The 17,205-nt window shown below is 33.8% G+C and overlaps 4 protein-coding genes across 5 annotated transcripts; 2 read left to right on the forward strand and 2 right to left on the reverse strand.

The window, feature by feature from the left end:
• The first annotated feature begins 1,237 nt into the window (after nt 1-1,237).
• Nucleotides 1,238-4,364, forward strand: LOC101210579 (DEAD-box ATP-dependent RNA helicase 35). The gene is made up of 3 exons (XM_004135816.3): nt 1,238-1,784; nt 2,126-3,075; nt 3,370-4,364. The coding sequence occupies exons 2-3, from the start codon at nt 2,147-2,149 to the stop codon at nt 4,232-4,234; spliced, it is 1,794 nt and encodes a 597-aa protein (XP_004135864.1). The 5' UTR covers nt 1,238-1,784; nt 2,126-2,146; the 3' UTR covers nt 4,235-4,364.
• Nucleotides 4,365-4,401: 37 nt separating this feature from the next.
• Nucleotides 4,402-7,120, reverse strand: LOC101210821 (calcineurin subunit B). The gene is made up of 7 exons (XM_004135817.3): nt 6,706-7,120; nt 6,494-6,604; nt 6,263-6,387; nt 6,028-6,124; nt 5,177-5,286; nt 4,719-4,793; nt 4,402-4,641 (listed from the first exon to the last, which is right to left on the reverse strand). Exons 2-7 carry the CDS (start codon nt 6,561-6,563, stop codon nt 4,591-4,593), a joined length of 528 nt encoding a protein of 175 aa, XP_004135865.1. The 5' UTR covers nt 6,564-6,604; nt 6,706-7,120; the 3' UTR covers nt 4,402-4,590.
• Nucleotides 7,121-10,061: 2,941 nt separating this feature from the next.
• On the forward strand, nt 10,062-12,365 carry LOC101210335 (glycerol kinase). Its single transcript, XM_004135815.3, has 4 exons — nt 10,062-10,347; nt 10,442-10,663; nt 10,903-11,869; nt 11,958-12,365. Exons 1-4 carry the CDS (start codon nt 10,211-10,213, stop codon nt 12,201-12,203), a joined length of 1,572 nt encoding a protein of 523 aa, XP_004135863.1. The 5' UTR covers nt 10,062-10,210; the 3' UTR covers nt 12,204-12,365.
• Nucleotides 12,366-12,455: 90 nt separating this feature from the next.
• On the reverse strand, nt 12,456-17,110 carry LOC101204344 (receptor-like protein 56). 2 transcript variants are annotated; one of them, XM_011661217.2, is made up of 7 exons: nt 16,420-17,110; nt 16,151-16,306; nt 15,930-15,995; nt 15,656-15,799; nt 15,490-15,567; nt 14,973-15,038; nt 12,456-14,699 (listed from the first exon to the last, which is right to left on the reverse strand). In XM_011661217.2, the coding sequence occupies exons 1-7, from the start codon at nt 16,823-16,825 to the stop codon at nt 12,586-12,588; spliced, it is 3,030 nt and encodes a 1,009-aa protein (XP_011659519.1). In that variant the 5' UTR covers nt 16,826-17,110; the 3' UTR covers nt 12,456-12,585. The 2 variants fall into 2 exon arrangements, with proteins under 2 accessions (XP_011659519.1, XP_031744512.1); XM_031888652.1 differs by lacking the exon at nt 16,151-16,306 and having other exon boundaries at nt 16,420-17,108.
• Nucleotides 17,111-17,205: the final 95 nt, after the last annotated feature.

Below are 17,205 nucleotides of genomic sequence, written 5' to 3' on the forward strand. Positions count from 1 at the left end.
CAACTCCTTCAAGTAAAGTATATCAACTTTATACTTTCTTCTAGGTTTTAAATACCATATATATACGTGTGTATGAAAAATTAAATTATTCAAGTTATTTTGTTTGGATGCTTTGTTTGAAGTGAATATTCAAGTTGGATTAAAAATGTAGATTTTGGGATTCTAAAGAAACAAAAATAGAAGAAAGAAGTAATTTTTTGGGGAATGAATTTTGGTCCATTAATGGGATTCGGTTGTTTTCGTGGTTTTGAGTGTATAAAAGGTTGAAAATGAGTGTTTTGACGTTTAGAGAAAGAGGTCATAATCAAATAGAAGTATTTAAGTGAATAATAAAGTAAGATCAATTTTAATTTGTGAAAACGACGATCATCCAATCACATTACTTTCTTTTGGTCCCACTCATTATCATATCACCATTTGCTATAACAATATCCATACCCATTTCTAGGGTTTACAGAAAAAAAGAGGAAACATATCAAAGCTTCTTATATGGCCCATTGGTCTATTTTCTCACGAGTCGTCCATTTTAAATTTCAAAATAGGGAATAAATACGATTATCGAATAAGTTAGTTTGGTTTCCAATCTAAGGCTTTATCTCTCAATTTTTTATCTTCAAGTGTCAACCATACTTTTATTCTTAGGTGATTGATGAACCTTTTATACATGTGTTATTGAAATAGGCTTATTAGTTCAGATCTTAAAATCAAATCTAACTATTTTATTTTATTTATTTTTTAAATCCATCTATATCTAAAAAAGAAAAAAAAATGTCTATACAACTTGTAGTTTTGGTGGCTCAAGATTGTTCAAGATTTAAAACATAAAAATGAATTTTATCCAACTTGATCCTTTGGTGGCCGAAACCGAACAACATATACGATTCAATTTGACACAAACGTGGCATTCGATTTAGTGTGGTTTCAGCTTGTCTAATTTTTAGTATTCAAAGGCTTGTAGAGTTGTAATAGAAACATTTGAGTATTTTATAAAACAAAACAAAACTTCGTATAAAAACTACATACCTTTATCACCTTAATCATGTATAGAAACTAGTTCGTATTAGAATTTTGAGGTTTGAAAGTTAAAAAGTAATTGCGAAATTGAAAACCATTCTTAAAATTTTGTACATGAAAGAAAATACATCAATTAAAGAAGATAAACAAATGGATGGACTATTAATTCAAAGGATTAGCACGAAGGTACCATTAGATCATTTATCCAACACTTCAAACCAATATCCAAAATATATAAACAGTTCCTATCTGATGGTGCACCTCCGTTCCATAGATGCGCGTGTTCAACGACGGTGCAGCAGCAGTGGCGCGCGAGGGGAGGACTGGACCAATAAAGAAAAGACAGTTGCTGGCTGGTGACGATGAAGAGGGAAAGAAGAAGAATTACAAACCTGAGCTCCCCACCTTCCACTCGCACTTGCCGTCGGCCGTTGTAGTGGCGTTGAGTCGCGAGGGAGATAAACGCTACAGAAAAGAAAAAGGGAATTTTGGGTTTTTTTTCTTTTGTATGTGGGGGCAATTTTGACATTTCATTTACTCATCCCAAAAACTCTTCACTTCTTCCAATTTTACACACCGTCAGAACTTCCGAGAGGATCCCAAAATTGCGCTGCTTATTTCCTCCGACTAGGGCGGCTCCCGGTCTTCTCGACGGAGACCCTTCATCCGATTTAACTCGCTCTGGGTCACCTTCTCCATTTGGGGTTCTTGTTCGAATCCCGACAACGAAGAGCAAGAGGACTGATCTGCTCCCCTTGTAAAAGACTCGAGTAAGTTTTAGCTTATTTTGCTTTTTGATAATCTTTGTGGGTTCTTCTTCTTGATTTATCTGTCAATGAAGCTCTTCCTTTAATGTATTTGATTGTAATTCCGTTTCTGGGTCGTTCTAACTGAAATGGGGTTTGTATTTCGGAGGTTCTAATCGGAATCCATTATTGAAGAATCTAATTCGAGAGGCTTGTTCTTGTTTGTAATTGGTTTTTGCATTTGCGGTTTTTTGTTTGCTTAATTGTAGTTGATATCTGCGTGCAACATGAAATCTAATGGTTTTTAGGGTTAGTTTCGACTTGTTTAGGGATTGGATTTCTGATGATCTTTTGATAATTTTTAGGTGCAGAGAGAGGGCTCTACGATGGATGTTCAAATGAAGGACGAAAAGAGCTTGGAAGAAGAAGATGAATATGTTGAATATGTTCCTGTGGCAAAACGTAGAGCAATGGAAGCTCAAAAGATTCTTATGCGCAAGGGCAAGGCTTCTGCTCTTGAGGAAGAGTTGGAGAAATCAAGACTTGCTGAAGCCAAGCCTAGTCTCCTTGTAAAAGCATCTCAGATGAAGCGTGACCAACCAGAAGTTAGTCCAACAGAACAGATTGTTCAGCAAGAGAAAGAGATGATCGAGCATTTATCTGATCGTAAAACTCTAATGTCAGTTCGTGAACTAGCAAAAGGAATTACATACACAGAGCCATTATTGACTGGATGGAAGCCACCGTTGCCAATCAGGAGAATGCCAAAAAAGGCGTGTGATTTGATTCGTAAACAGTGGCACATAATAGTTGATGGTGACGAGATCCCACCGCCTATCAAAAACTTCAAGGACATGAGACTCCCTGAACCAGTTTTGAAGAAATTGAAAGAAAAAGGAATTGTGCAACCTACTCCCATTCAAGTCCAAGGTCTTCCTGTTATTTTATCTGGGAGAGATATGATTGGGATTGCATTTACGGGTTCAGGAAAGACCCTAGTTTTTGTTCTTCCTTTGATAATGATCGCATTGCAAGAAGAGGTCATGATGCCTATTGTTTCAGGAGAAGGACCTTTTGGTTTGATTATTTGTCCATCAAGAGAGCTTGCTAGACAGACCTATGAAGTGGTGGAACAGTTTTTAATTCCCATGAAGGAGGCTGGATATCCAGAACTAAGGCCTTTACTTTGTATAGGTGGAGTGGATATGAGGTCACAAATAGAGGTTGTGAAGAAGGGTGTTCATATTGTTGTTGCAACCCCTGGGAGGTTGAAGGATATGTTGGCAAAAAAGAAAATGAACCTTGATAATTGCAGGTAAAATCATTATTCCAGTTTGTATTACATTTTTGGGTTATACACTATGTACAGAAAGTTGAAACGGACGAAAAATCTGATGGCAACTACCAAAATAAGTTATTGGACAATACTTTATATTTTTTTGGAAATCGTCATTTGTTTGGCAAAGAACTCTGGTGGCAATTAGCAAAATAGGTTATTGAATTGTTATTTGTTTGGCATGCTTGCTTTCCGCTACAGACCTTTTTCCTACAATAATTTTTTACTTATTTCCCATGATTTCTGCTGATACCAATTCTTCTATTGTTACAGGTATCTTACTTTAGATGAGGCTGATAGACTAGTGGATCTGGGATTCGAAGATGATATTAGGGAAGTTTTTGATCATTTTAAGGCTCAACGTCAAACTCTACTATTTTCTGCCACAATGCCTACCAAAATTCAAAATTTTGCAAGAAGTGCCCTAGTAAAGCCTGTGACTGTTAATGTGGGAAGAGCTGGAGCTGCAAATCTTGATGTCATCCAGGAGGTCGAGTATGTGAAACAAGAGGCAAAAATTGTTTACTTGCTCGAGTGCCTACAGAAAACTCCACCTCCAGTGTTGATATTCTGCGAGAACAAAGCGGATGTTGATGACATTCACGAGTATCTACTCTTGAAAGGTGTTGAAGCAGTGGCAATTCATGGAGGAAAAGATCAGGAAGAGAGAGAATATGCTATATCTTCCTTTAAGGCTAGCAAGAAAGATGTATTGGTTGCTACTGATGTTGCATCAAAGGGTTTAGATTTTCCAGACATTCAGCATGTAATCAACTACGATATGCCGGCTGAAATTGAAAATTATGTCCATAGGATTGGACGAACGGGACGATGTGGTAAGACAGGTATTGCAACAACATTCATAAACAAGAATCAAAGCGAAACAACTCTCCTTGATTTAAAGCACCTTCTGCAAGAAGCCAAACAGAGGATTCCACCAGTGTTGGCTGAGCTCAATGACCCAATGGAGGACGTGGAAGCTATCACGAATGCAAGTGGTGTCAAAGGTTGCGCATATTGTGGTGGACTTGGTCATCGTATCCGTGACTGCCCCAAGCTAGAGCACCAGAAAAGCATGGCAATTGCAAGTTCAAGAAGAGATTATTTTGGTTCAGGCGGTTATAGAGGAGAAATTTGAGAAAGCTGAGAATAGAGTACCGATGCTTTTTGTTTGATTTCTCCCTTGCTCTAAGCGGATTGTAAATGTATGAACTGATAAATTAGTGGTAGCTAGATATTCCAATGAAATCATGTAGTTTGTTGTTTTATCTGCGTTCACATTTGTGAGTTGACATTGATTCGATCTCAGTTACAAAAGGAACTCATTGATTAACATTATTGACAGTGTCTTTACAAATTATGAAAAAGAAGAGGGCAGTTTGTGAAAACAAAGTATAAAATCTTGTCTTCCGTTACAACCTTCTGTAACAGATGAACTGAAGCAGATGTATACACTCTGATCTAGGTTCTGAAAGGAACATCACAAATCAACAACTAGTCGACTGGAACTTCTACATCCATTTTTATGCCTGAGTTACCAAGAACCTGCAAAAGAATTAAAAACATGAAGAACATTAAACTAGATAGATCAAGAACAATGCAAGAGTTTATCACGAAAGTACCTTAACGAAGTCATCCAGTGTCAACTGAGAGTTTCTTGTATAGCCTGCTTCTTGTAACAATTGGCATAAGACTTGCTGCAAGGGAAAAGAGAAACTATTTATACTCCTGACCAATCTAACAGAGTAGTTCGTTTATGAAGGTGAAAATAAATAATATAAGCATGCAGCAAAAGATTCAGTTCTTCTATTTCATGTGTTAGGACTTTGTTCCTTTCGAGCTGCGTAAGTGCTATCAATGCCTTTGCACACGCAGGATAGGCACCATCATTATGGAGAGATCAATTAAATTTTATTAGATTACTAAATTCAGCAAATAACTGAATGGATAGATGTCTAAGAGGTATTATTTGCTATGTTTAATGTGTAATAAATGAATCGCATTGTGTTCTCAGATAACAGTAAAGTTGAAAAGGCAATACATATACAAACTACGAACTGTAAAACTAAGGAAATAATACCTCTCTCTGCTCGTCGGAGATGAATGGACCCGACAAATCCCGAAGTACTTCAATTATCTCGTTGAAAGAAACCTTCCCGTTGCAGTCAGCATCATATACCTTGAAGATAACTGAAATAAAGAGACACAGGAAACTATTAATACTATCTCAAGGCAGTTTTCTACAGTGACAGAACTCTTTAATAAAGCATATCAGAGCCATGATAATTGAAATCAATATAATGGGTTAGTGTGAGTTCGTGAGAAAATAAAAAAGTTCCTCCATTTAGTCACCAAACCTATAATCCATATGAAATCAGGGTTATCTTAGAAGGTGTTTGATCATCAACTTCGATGTTAAATAACCCAACTTTACCAATCTCAATAGTGCTCACTACTAAAATTTGTACATTTACTGAGAAAACTTCCATTTTCCCCTTATTCTCCCTCTTGTACAATTATTGAAGAACTTCATCTTCACAATTTTGTTCTCCAAATGCAAACTTCCTAACTCCATCATATTTACTACAGACTTCATGACCTAACTCAAAGCCCTAAACACTATTAGTGACAACTTATGCTAGACCATCTTAGATATCATGAATTATAACTTATAAATCAGCTTCATCAGACGAAGTTGCTCCAATGTACTCGAGGGAGGTATGACTAAAAAGTTCCATGACAAGTTTTCTCTTCCCCTGTATTACATTATTGGCCTTAAGGCTTAGACACCAAATTTCACTACTACTGACTGCCATAAAAATGATTGCCAAAGGATTTCTGATTTTTTAAATTAGCCATTGTCTTTTAGAACCCTCAACCTTATACAAAACCATAAAAAGATGAACAAGCAGCAGCAAGAAAAGAACTCACATTCAATCTTATGGTGCACACTAGCTTTAGCACTGAATGCTGACAAGAAAGCTACAAAATCCTTAAAATTCAAGCCATCAACCATCTTGAGCAAACGCTGAAGAAAACAACAGAAGAACAAAGATATCACTTATCATAAGTGGCATCACTGATATAACCAACACACATACACACGATAAAGCAGATTCAATTTGAGGTTGAATGATGGAACAAAAACAAAATTTCAAAGCAAAACCTGAGAAAGTGGATTCATGGCAAATTCAGGAACTGAAAGGAATTCATCAGCTGAAATAAACCCCTTGGCATTTCTATCAAGTTGGCAGAATCTCTGATACAAGGACACTATTTCCTGTTGGGAGACTAACTTACACACAAGCAAATAGTAAACGAAAGTAAGCCTACTAAAACACTCAAAAAAAAAAAAAAAAAAAAAAATCAAATGAAGACAAGGGATAAATTAACCCACAGAGTTTATTGCAGTGCTCTTGAACTTCTTCAATATCATATTGAGTGAGCATCGATGAAGCATTACCCATGAATTCTCAATCTAAATGCTCAATATCTGAATCAAACCAATCTTCAAACACAGACAGAATCAGAATAGAATAAGTAACACCTTCAAACTGAAACAATTCTCCAAAAGTGAAAATGGGGAAAAGGGAAAGAAGAAGAACAAACCTGAAAATCACAGATGATCTGATAACGGGCAGTACAAAAATTGGAGATTCCTTTACTTAACAACAGCAGAAACAGAACTAGAAGAAACCCAGCTGAAGCTTTCTCACCTGGACATCATCGAGACTCTAAAAAAAGCCTAGATAAGCTTTTATTCCCTCTTTTTTGTTGTGATCGATGGCGACGAAGATTATCCCCTTTGATTCTGTCCAATTGAGCATCAAGAACATCGCTAATCTTGATGCTATTTTCGATATGAGTGGGAACTTCGTAACAAAATTTTACGTGGGATGGTAAAAAATAGTATTTCTTTTTCCACAAAAGAATGAAAATTTCCAGAAAAGTTGTTGCATTTATAAATGGAATGGTAGTAGAACAAGGCAGTACTGAGTCGCGATAATGATGGGGCCGGTGACGGTGAAGAACAAACAACAAATCATAAATATATAACCAATTTGTTCTAAACCCAAAAAGTTTAAATTATGGCCAAAACCAACCTAATTTCGTTAATTGATTTTCAAGGTAGTTATTGTTCATCCATTAGATTCAAAATAACAAGTATATAGTAACCCATTACATTAAGAAAACTATACTCTCATTTCAAAGTTTGAAAAATGATCTTAAATAATCTTTGAAAAGATGAGGAATATTCAAGAGCTCAAGAAAAGGAAGGATAAAAAGAATTAATGTAATGGAAGATGATATTGATAATATAAAATTAGTAAATTTATACACTTTACTTCAAATTTGCCTCTTCAACTTCTCTTCTTATTATTCTCTCAACTTAATTCAATCAAAGCTTTTACAAACATTTACGTGTCAAAAAAAAAGTTTAGTATCGGTAATGTTATGATAATATTTATTTGGAAAAAAAATTAGATGAGGAGAATTACGAAAAGTATATTTTATTATTACTTTTAAAAATTCATATTCTAAATTCAATAGACAGATATTCGTTTAATTTATCAAATTGTTATATTTTCGTAAAACAAGTTCCATTAGTTTTCTTAAATACGAGATCAATTTTCAACGTTTTTTTATTATATATATTTAAGGGACATCTTTATAAATAGCAAAATAAATTAAAATATTTACAAACTATAGCAAAATTTTGGATTTTGTACAACATTCATTTTCAACATTTTTTACGTAATCGTTAGATGCGATTAAATTATTAATTTTTTAAATTCATATTCTAAAATTCAATAAATAAATTTTATATATTTAATTTACCAAATCGTCATGGTTTTTATAATGCAGGAGAAAAAAAACTGATCAAACTGTGTAATCACAATAAATGAGAGTAAAATGAAAAATAAAAATTTTAAATTCATGTAATTGTATCAAATTCATAACTTAAAACAAGTTATGTTTTTTAAATAAAAAGGTTAAAGTTAACTAAACTCATAAATGAGAAAAAAATAGATTAAATAATATTTAAACTTAAATGGATTAATTATAAATAAGAAAAGATCGAGAAAGACTTATGATAACCATTCTCCCAAACAAGTTAACGTATAATCCTTTCCCTTTCCAAACACACCCTTATAGTTTTTACAAATTTTGAGAACTAAAGTGTAGTTTTTCAAATTTCACGATCAAATAGATAATAACTCTAAACTTTATGGATCAAATATGTATTTTTTCCTAAAATATACTTTGAGCGTTTAAATAGCATTTTTTTTTATAAAAAAATATATATCATTTTGGTCTTTTTATTTAATTTTAATTCTTGTTTTCTCTCTTTAAATTTAGGGTCATTTTTTAAAATAAAATAAATTAAAATATTTACAAGTTATAACAAAATTCTAAATTTTATCAATGTCGCTCATAGACTCCTATCACTCGTGGATATTAATGTCTATTATCTATTTTTTTCCAACTCTCTCTTATTCAATTGTGGTTCTTTTTGTTCTCAATAAATAACATTTATTTGATAATTAATGTTAATTATAAAAAGAAAATTTCCACAATTACATCCCATGTGTAATATATTATAAAATTAATCAATTTATTGGTAGTTTAGTATGAGGCAATAAATTTGGTTACACTTATAGAATTGAATATATCAAAAGCTAAATTCAACTCACCCACCTATTAAGTATTAATATCAAACAAATTAAGTAGAGAATGGAAATAAAGTTATAGATTTCATTTGGTCACATATCCTCTTCCTTAGCTAATTTGTAAACAAGATTGATAGATAAGATTAACTTATAATTTGTAAATCCATATAATTTAAATTAAGTGTATATATATATATATTATATATATATATATATATATGTATACGGTGTAAATAGAAGTCAAAACATACATATTGAATATCGAGTCGACCGACCTTGAAAAATGAGAGGGATTGGTTGGAGTTGGTATCGAAAAGTTTCAAATTGAGAATTTTAAAAAGGTATTTTTAAATGTTAAGTTAAATGAACAAAAACCGACTAACCGACCCTTACTCATCGATGTCGAGGTCTGTTGGGCGGACACTTTTATAGTCAATTTGGAGTCTGTTTTTTATGAATATGGTTTTTATGAATTTTTAGATCGTAAATATTTAACTGCCTACCATAATAAATTAAAAAAAAAGTTAAGAAAAGTTGTCAAAAATAAAAAACCAAAAGATTTCAACCACTTTAATTTAAACCAAATTACTTTCGTGTTTGTATTCAAATTCATCGATTTTTAATGTTTAAATTAAAATCATTTTTCAAGTAATTTGATTTTTTTTTCTTCTAAAAATCACGGAAACATACCCTCATTGTTTCACCATAGCAACAACCCATGAAAAACGTAAGTATTAAATGAAGGTTTGAAAAGTGATAAACTCTAAACCAATTGTGTTTCCTCAAGTCAAAAAGTAGGCCAAAGTTTTGTTTGATAAAGAAAAGGACTCAAAGAATTGAAGTCACCTTCCTTTACTCATCTATATATTAATTGAAAAATATATAATTAAAATCATAAAAGAATACGACATCGTATTGAATAAAGAGTATAGCGAAACCCAAAGTTTGTCTTTTCCTTTGATGACGTAAGGGTTTAGGATAAACTTTGAAGTGTTGGTCATAGTCAAATTCGTGACTATTAGATTAAAGTTTCCACTTTTCAATTTTCATATCATTTTATAAAATGACTTAATAACGAAAGGAAGAAAAGAAAATAAATATTTATAATTCTTTAGAGATATCCATTTTTTTTTTTACTTAATTATTAAAAATCCTCTAATAAATAATTAGTTTGGTGAGTTGGAAAACGAAAAAAAGAAATCCAATTAGGTGGTTGAGTTGGAAAATTAAAAAAAATCCTCATCGGTTATGACTATGTTCAAAATGACTCTCTTTTGCCCTTTCTTTGTTTTTGTTATTTATAAAAGAAAAGGCCCCAATTATGAGGAGAAGAAAGTCGTAACTTCATCCCTCGTTCCACACACTTCATCAATCATCATCTCCTTTTTCACTTCTCTATAGATCCAAGATTTTCAGTTGAAAATATCTACGATCAAGGAACTATGGCGAAGGCCGAGGATGTTTTTGTTGGGTCAATCGATCAAGGAACTACCAGCTCCAGATTTATCATCTACGATCGCCATTCTCGACCCATCGGATCTCATCAAGCCGAGTTCACTCAGTTCTACCCTGAAGCCGGGTGAGTCGTTTGATCTTCACTAATTCTTTTTTTTTTTTTTTTTTTTTTTATCTCTGCTCCATTTCTAGACTTTAATTTTATCTTTTCTCTCTAGATGGGTGGAGCATGATCCCGTCGAAATTCTGGAGAGTGTGAAGGTTTGTATGGCTAAAGCTCTAGATAAAGCCACCGCGGCGGGTTACAATGTGGATAATGGATTGAAAGCCATTGGTCTGACCAATCAGAGAGAGACAACTCTGGTTTGGAGTAAATCTACTGGCTTTCCCCTCCATCACGCCATTGTTTGGATGGATGCTCGTACAAGTTCTATTTGCAGGTACCTTGTTTTTCACGTTTTCCGCCTTTTTTACTGTGTTATTGGTTTCTCTATTTACACGGATTCAATTTTGGTTTATTGCACCTTTTCGATTCTGGGTTCTTGGTTAATACTATTTGCTGCAACATGTTTTGTAACTTGGGCTTGAGTTTCGTTGTTCTGTTGGGCTTTTGTATCTCTTGAACTCCATTTATGGATTTAGGGGGAAGTAATTTTTTGCTTTTATTTTGGTATGGTAGAAAATTGGAGAAGGAATTATCTGGTGGGAGAACCCATTTTGTGGATACTTGTGGTCTGCCCATAAGCACCTATTTCAGTGCAGTGAAGTTGATTTGGCTGATGGAAAACGTGGAGGCTGTTAGGGAAAGTATAAAAAAGGAAGATGCTTTATTTGGAACTATAGATACTTGGTTGATATGGAACTTAACTGGTGGTGTCAATGGAGGATTACATGTGACTGATGTTTCGAATGCATCACGAACAATGTTGATGAACCTCAAGACTCTTGATTGGGACAAACCTACCTTGGAAACACTAGGAATACCTGCACAAATCTTGCCTAAGATTGTCAGTAACTCTGAGGTCATTGGAAAAATATCTCAAGGTTGGCCAATTACTGGTGTTCCCATTTCAGGATGTTTAGGTGACCAACATGCTGCAATGCTCGGTCAAGCTTGTAGGAAAGGTGAGGCTAAAAGCACATATGGGACTGGTGCTTTTATACTTCTCAATACAGGGGAAGAGGTTGTTCAGTCCAAGCATGGCCTTCTAACCACTTTGGCATTCAAGCTTGGCCCGGATGCTCCAACAAATTATGCTCTCGAAGGCTCCATCGCCATTGCTGGAGCTGCAGTTCAGTGGCTTAGAGACAGTCTTGGAATTATTAGCAGTGCACAAGAGATCGAGAAATTGGCATCGCAGGTGCAGTCTACTGGTGGGGTTTATTTTGTACCTGCCTTTAATGGGTTGTTTGCTCCATGGTGGCGTGATGATGCTCGCGGAGTCTGTATTGGGATCACAAGGTTTACAAGCAAGGCTCATATTGCTCGAGCTGTACTCGAGAGTATGTGTTTTCAAGTGAAGGACGTGTTGGATTCGATGCACAAAGATGCAGTAGAGAAGGGTGAGGTGAAGAATGAGAAAGGGGAATTCTTGCTTAGAGTGGACGGTGGTGCTACTGTCAACAATCTTTTAATGCAAATTCAGGTTTGTGATTTCTATTCCGTATTCTACATGCAGGCGTATCACTTGATACAGTTCTCCTTGATCCTTATTGTTGTGATCATTTCTATAGGCGGACTTGTTGGGAAGTCCAGTGGTGAGACCTGCCGACATCGAGACAACTGCCCTTGGAGCAGCTTATGCAGCAGGATTAGCCGTTGGAATTTGGAGTAAGGATGAGATTTTTGACTCAGGAGAAAGGGTCAAAAGTGCAACCACTTTCTATCCTGTATTAGAAGAAGAGTTGAGGAAGAAGAAGGTGGAATCATGGTGCAAAGCTGTTTCAAGAACCTTTGATTTGGCTGATCTTTCTCTTTGATGGGTTCTTCTTCAACTTTGCAATGTATTTCCTTCTTTTCTTCTTTTCTTGTACAAGTGCCTCTTTTACGTGTTCATGAATTATAGTCACCCAGAATAAATTTAAATATAGTGGAATAATACAACGGAACAAATTTTCATCGTGACAAAATTCAAATTTTCACTTGAAGGGTTCCAATAGTTGATCATATATTTGAATTATTAGCTTGAAATAATTGAATTCACATTTTAATACAATCACACATTTATATACTTTTTGCATCAAATTGTCATTTGAGGGAAGATAAACAAGTGATTGCATTGTTGCAGAAAAGAATACATCTACAACTCCATTACAGTAATCAACATCCAAGAAAAAGTTCCCAAGTTTGAATGGGGACATTCTAAGTACACTTATAAAAATAATGATAGCAATCTTCAACAAAATAAAACCATCTTTGACGCCATTGTGTGTTTATGTATAGAACCACTATAAATCCCAACAATAGTGTGATGTATGAGGCTGCAAAGCTCCAACCGAATGCTTCTAAGTCAAAGAATGCTCCATCTTCTTCTAGCTTTACGAATTTGTTGTTTGTAGGTAAAACAGGGCTGATCGAACATTTGTGTTCAATATATGATCCACATAGATAAGGATTACCATAAAAACTGCTCTCAGGATATGTGAAGTGTGGTGCTGTTGGGATCATACCCGACAGATTGTTGTATGACACATTGAAGGTTGAAAGAAAATTGAGTGTAGCTAGGTCTGAAGGAATACTTCCATTTAAAAAGTTATTGGAAAGATCCAAGCTCTCTAATTGTTTAAGATTGGACAATACTTTTGGTACATGTCCTACCAACTTATTGTGAGAGAAATTCAAGGCACGTATATGTTTCAAGTCTCCAATTTGTTGTGGAATGTCACCGGTTAGTTGGTTGCTTGATAAATCAAGTCCAGACATATAATTTAGAATATTCCCTTTGTAACTCTCCAACCTTTGTTTTGTAGTAAAATTCACAATTACTTGTATTATAGGTATACTTACAGGGTTGCAACACATCCCAATATAGTGGTTTTCACAAACACAACTATCGCCCAAACCTTCATTAATAACAATGGGATAAGTAGTGACCTCAGTCGAACCAAAATTTTTGTTCCCAAATGTTATATTATTGAAGCATGAAGGTATTGTTCCATTGAGTTTATTGCTTGATAGATCCATAATACTTATTTCACTATTTTGACATAATTGTGTTGGAATCGGACCTTCTAACTCATTCCCTTTCAGCAAAAGAACCCGCAAGCTTGTAAATTTGTTGAACCATTTAGGAATATGTCCTGAAAAGTTGTTGTAGCTTAGATCAATAATTTTTAAGTTTGTGGGTTTGGACAATAATACATGTGCTGCAAGTCCTGTGAACCCGTTCTTTTGCAGGTATAAGAAAACCAAAGTTGAAGAGGTGAGACAGGTGGAAGGTACTTCACCAACTAGTTGGTTTTCAGACACATCCAGGATTGTAAGTAACCATGGGGAGCAAATTTCTTTTGGAAGTTCACCTACAAAACGGTTTCTTGATAATTGAATAGATTCAAGATTTGAACTACCAATGTTTTTACGAGGAATTTTGCCTGTGAACATATTATTGGATAGATCCAATGCAGTCAAAAATGAGAGATTCCATTCACCCTCAATGCTTCCACTGAAATTGTTGTTTGCTAGAACCAAAGATTGTAATAAAGGCATGTTGTAGAACGTAGAAATCTGAAAATTTCCAGAAAATTTGTTGTTTGATACATCCAACCAACGTAGGGAATGGATTTGTTTGATAGATGAAGGAAGATTACCTTCAAAACTATTTCTTGAAATATTGAAGTACTCAACTTTTGGTAGAAGGAGACCCAAGTGGGTTGGCAATTGACCATTAAAAAGATTACTTGAAATTTCCAAAAACCTTAAATTGAGGTTCGAAGTGGAGAGTTGAAAAGTTCCTGAAAGTGAGTTGTTCTTCAAATCTAAAGAGTTCAATTCAGAGTTATTTTGTAACAACCAAATAGGAAAAGGTCCAACCAAGTTGTTATGAGCAAGATCAAGGTATTTCAACTTATGCTGTGTGAGTAAAAAACTTGGGATTTTTGATGCAGTTTGGCTATTGAGGTTACAACTACGCAGTGAAAGAATTTGCAACTGAAAAGTAGGATGCCATTCATGTACTCCTGTTTCCACTTGAATGTTTCCAGTATTATTTCTTCTTGATAGCTTGAAATACCAAAGGTTAGAGTGGTTAGCTAAGGAGGAGAATGAGAAAGAACCTTCAAAGTCATTTTCATAAAGGGATAGGTACTCAATTGATGTGAGTTTGGAAATGGTTGCGTTTGGAATTTTTCCACTGAATTGATTAGATGAGATATCAAGAAGTTTAAGACCAGTGAAGTTTCCAATACATTCTGGAAATTCACCTCTAATTTCATTGTTTCTAATATTCAACTCAATTAGACTTTTTGATTTGCAAAATCCTGCATAAAGAAAATCAACAATCTCAATGATTCAGTTTCTTAAACTCTAAAAGAAATCAAAAGTTAAAACTAAGCAATCTAAATTCATATTTCTTAATAATATTTATGTAGTATACTACTGTTTCTTTTACCTTTTATATACCATTTATCTATATATAGAAACTACCAAATTACATCAGTATGTTCTGTGGATTTTAAGAGCAATGAAGTAAAATAAAAACAAGAGTTGGAATCCTCCAATTATCAATTATTGTAAAAGAGTGATTTACGTACCTTGTATTGGCAGCGAGCCATTGAACTGATTATATGATAGATTCAATACTTTCAAGTTCTTCAAATCTAGTTTACGATCAAGAAAACAAAAACAGAGAGCCAACATCAATTCTAGTTAGATTCTTCTCTCTTGAAAATTACAAAGTTTGGAGAATACATCTTACAAAGAGAAGAAAAGTATTCTCTGAATTTTCATGTTAAAGGAATATGTTAGATGCGATTTTGGATTAAAAGGCATATAACAGATAATTAATAAGGTACATAGTCAATCATATACTAAAAAATCAACAAGAAACAGAAAAACAACTCTCAAATGTTGTAGGCCAAATAACATGAACTCCAGTAAATACATAATCGCTATAACTTTTTTAAAAAGTAAGTCATTTCTCGCCTTCCAATTCCCAAACTTCCACTTTCATTCAAACTCTAACTCAAGACTGCATATGACAACATATATGGACTAAATAATTTCATATGCTGATCTTCAAATCCATAAAGTTTGAACATGTTTACAAACCTTGTAAGGGTATTACTCCATCATAAAAACTATCATATGAAAGATCCAAGACTTCTAAGCTCTTCAATTTTGCAACATCTGGACAATAATCAAATATATTATCAAAAAAAGAATTAAAAAAGAGATACGCACTAAGGTTGAACATATTATATTCAAGACTTCTAACCTTGTGTGGGAAAAGTGCTTCCCAGGTCAACATTATTATTAAGCTTCAAAATCCTTAATGATACAAGACCTCTCAACGATGAAAAAATATTGGTGTTCTTGAACCCATTATATTCAAGATTTAGAATCTCTAATCCATCTAGCCCTGTACAATAATAACTCAAATAATAATGCTCATGTTAGTTCCAAAAACTTCAAATTTTAATATACTTTTCAATATACAATAATAATAGTGAAGATTAAGTTGTAAAAGAAGTTTGAGCTTCATTAATTACCTTGCATTTGAAGTGTCCCATTCAATCTATTCATACTTAGATCTAACTCTCTCAAGTTTTCAAAACCTACACATTACATTGTATATATGAAAAGAAACTATGTTAGGACCTAATTATATCATTAGAAACTTTAGCTCTTTTAATTTTTTTTAATATCGATACTGAAGGTTCTAAATACATGTGTATATTGATGAGTATTTTAAATAAACAAAACAACTAACCAAGTAAAGTGATAGATTCATTTAACTCGTTGTTATTAAGCAACAACTTCTTCAACGAGGTAAATCCACTCAAAGATGAAAGGATTTTATTTCTAAAATAATTTCCAGAAAGATTTAAAATTTCTAATTTGTTGAAATTTGGAAATTTGTTGAATCCTGTGGAAGGAGAAAAACAATAATAATATGTGTTAGTTACTTATATTAGGAATGATCGAACCATATATAAATAAATAATTAAGAAGTAGATGAATCAAGAACAGATAACGTACCTTGGTTTCCAGTAATTTCGTTGAATGCATTATAAGTTAAGTCAAGAGTTTTCAATTCTTTGAAATTTTGAAATAGAGAAAGATTGAGCAAATGATAGTTTTCATCCAAACCACGATAATGTTCATCAGAAAACAGCTCATAGAGCGAGAGTTCCACCACATGGATGCCAGAAGTGTCGCATTTAACTCTTTCCCAATTGCAACAATTAGATCCAACCCATGAAGGAAATGGACTCTTATGGAAGACGTGAGGGATATCATAGGACAAAAAGATGGACTTCATATGCAACAAACTCAATCTTTCTTCCTCAATACATCCATTAGAAACCTGCAACTCACCCACAAAAATCAATAATAATAATAATAGTGTTAGTGATAAGCGTTTCACCATCAACTTGGACTCCATTGGACACCACCAAAATGATGAGGTTTTTTGCCTTATGCTAAAAATTTTACATCACATTCAAAGCAATTTGAAAGGAGGTGGTTGAAAGGTATGAATGAGCTAGGAGAGGCCACTTAAGTTGAAAATAATCTTGAACATACACGTGGGTGAAATCTCTTCTCTTTTCTTTTCCAAAACAACTTCAACTAATGAGTGTGAAAAAACATCACTACCGTACATTTGAATTCATCACTTTTTAAGTGTTTATATAGAAATTTTCTCTCAAACTCAGAGCTTGTGTTAATGGTGGTTTGTGCAAGAATTTGAAGGCATACAAAAAGTAAAAGAAGAAGGAGAAGATGATTAAAATATGATAAAGAAGAACAAACATGAGTTATACA

Source organism: Cucumis sativus, chromosome 7 (assembly GCF_000004075.3).
Source record: "Cucumis sativus cultivar 9930 chromosome 7, Cucumber_9930_V3, whole genome shotgun sequence".
Classification (NCBI taxonomy): domain Eukaryota; kingdom Viridiplantae; phylum Streptophyta; class Magnoliopsida; order Cucurbitales; family Cucurbitaceae; genus Cucumis; species Cucumis sativus.

Excerpts from the sequence above, each read along its gene's own strand:
- LOC101210579 (XM_004135816.3), top strand. The coding sequence starts at position 2,147 with ATGGATGTTCAAATGAAGGACGAAAAGAGCTTGGAAGAAGAAGATGAA. Across the intron at positions 3,076-3,369 it reads ATGAACCTTGATAATTGCAG|GTATCTTACTTTAGATGAGG; the intron begins GTAAAATCATTA and ends CTATTGTTACAG.
- LOC101210821 (XM_004135817.3), bottom strand. The coding sequence starts at position 6,563 with ATGGGTAATGCTTCATCGATGCTCACTCAATATGATATTGAAGAAGTT. Across the intron at positions 5,287-6,027 it reads TGTGCACCATAAGATTGAAT|TTATCTTCAAGGTATATGAT; the intron begins GTGAGTTCTTTT and ends TCTTTATTTCAG. Across the intron at positions 4,642-4,718 it reads CACTGGATGACTTCGTTAAG|GTTCTTGGTAACTCAGGCAT; the intron begins GTACTTTCGTGA and ends ATTCTTTTGCAG.
- LOC101210335 (XM_004135815.3), top strand. The coding sequence starts at position 10,211 with ATGGCGAAGGCCGAGGATGTTTTTGTTGGGTCAATCGATCAAGGAACT. Across the intron at positions 10,348-10,441 it reads CAGTTCTACCCTGAAGCCGG|ATGGGTGGAGCATGATCCCG; the intron begins GTGAGTCGTTTG and ends TTTTCTCTCTAG. Across the intron at positions 10,664-10,902 it reads CGTACAAGTTCTATTTGCAG|AAAATTGGAGAAGGAATTAT; the intron begins GTACCTTGTTTT and ends TTGGTATGGTAG.
- LOC101204344 (XM_011661217.2), bottom strand. The coding sequence starts at position 16,825 with ATGGAGTCCAAGTTGATGGTGAAACGCTTATCACTAACACTATTATTA. Across the intron at positions 15,996-16,150 it reads TGAATCTATCACTTTACTTG|GTTTTGAAAACTTGAGAGAG; the intron begins GTTAGTTGTTTT and ends TGTAATGTGTAG. Across the intron at positions 15,039-15,489 it reads TGGAGTAATACCCTTACAAG|ATTTGAAGAACTTGAAAGTA; the intron begins GTTTGTAAACAT and ends ATCGTAAACTAG.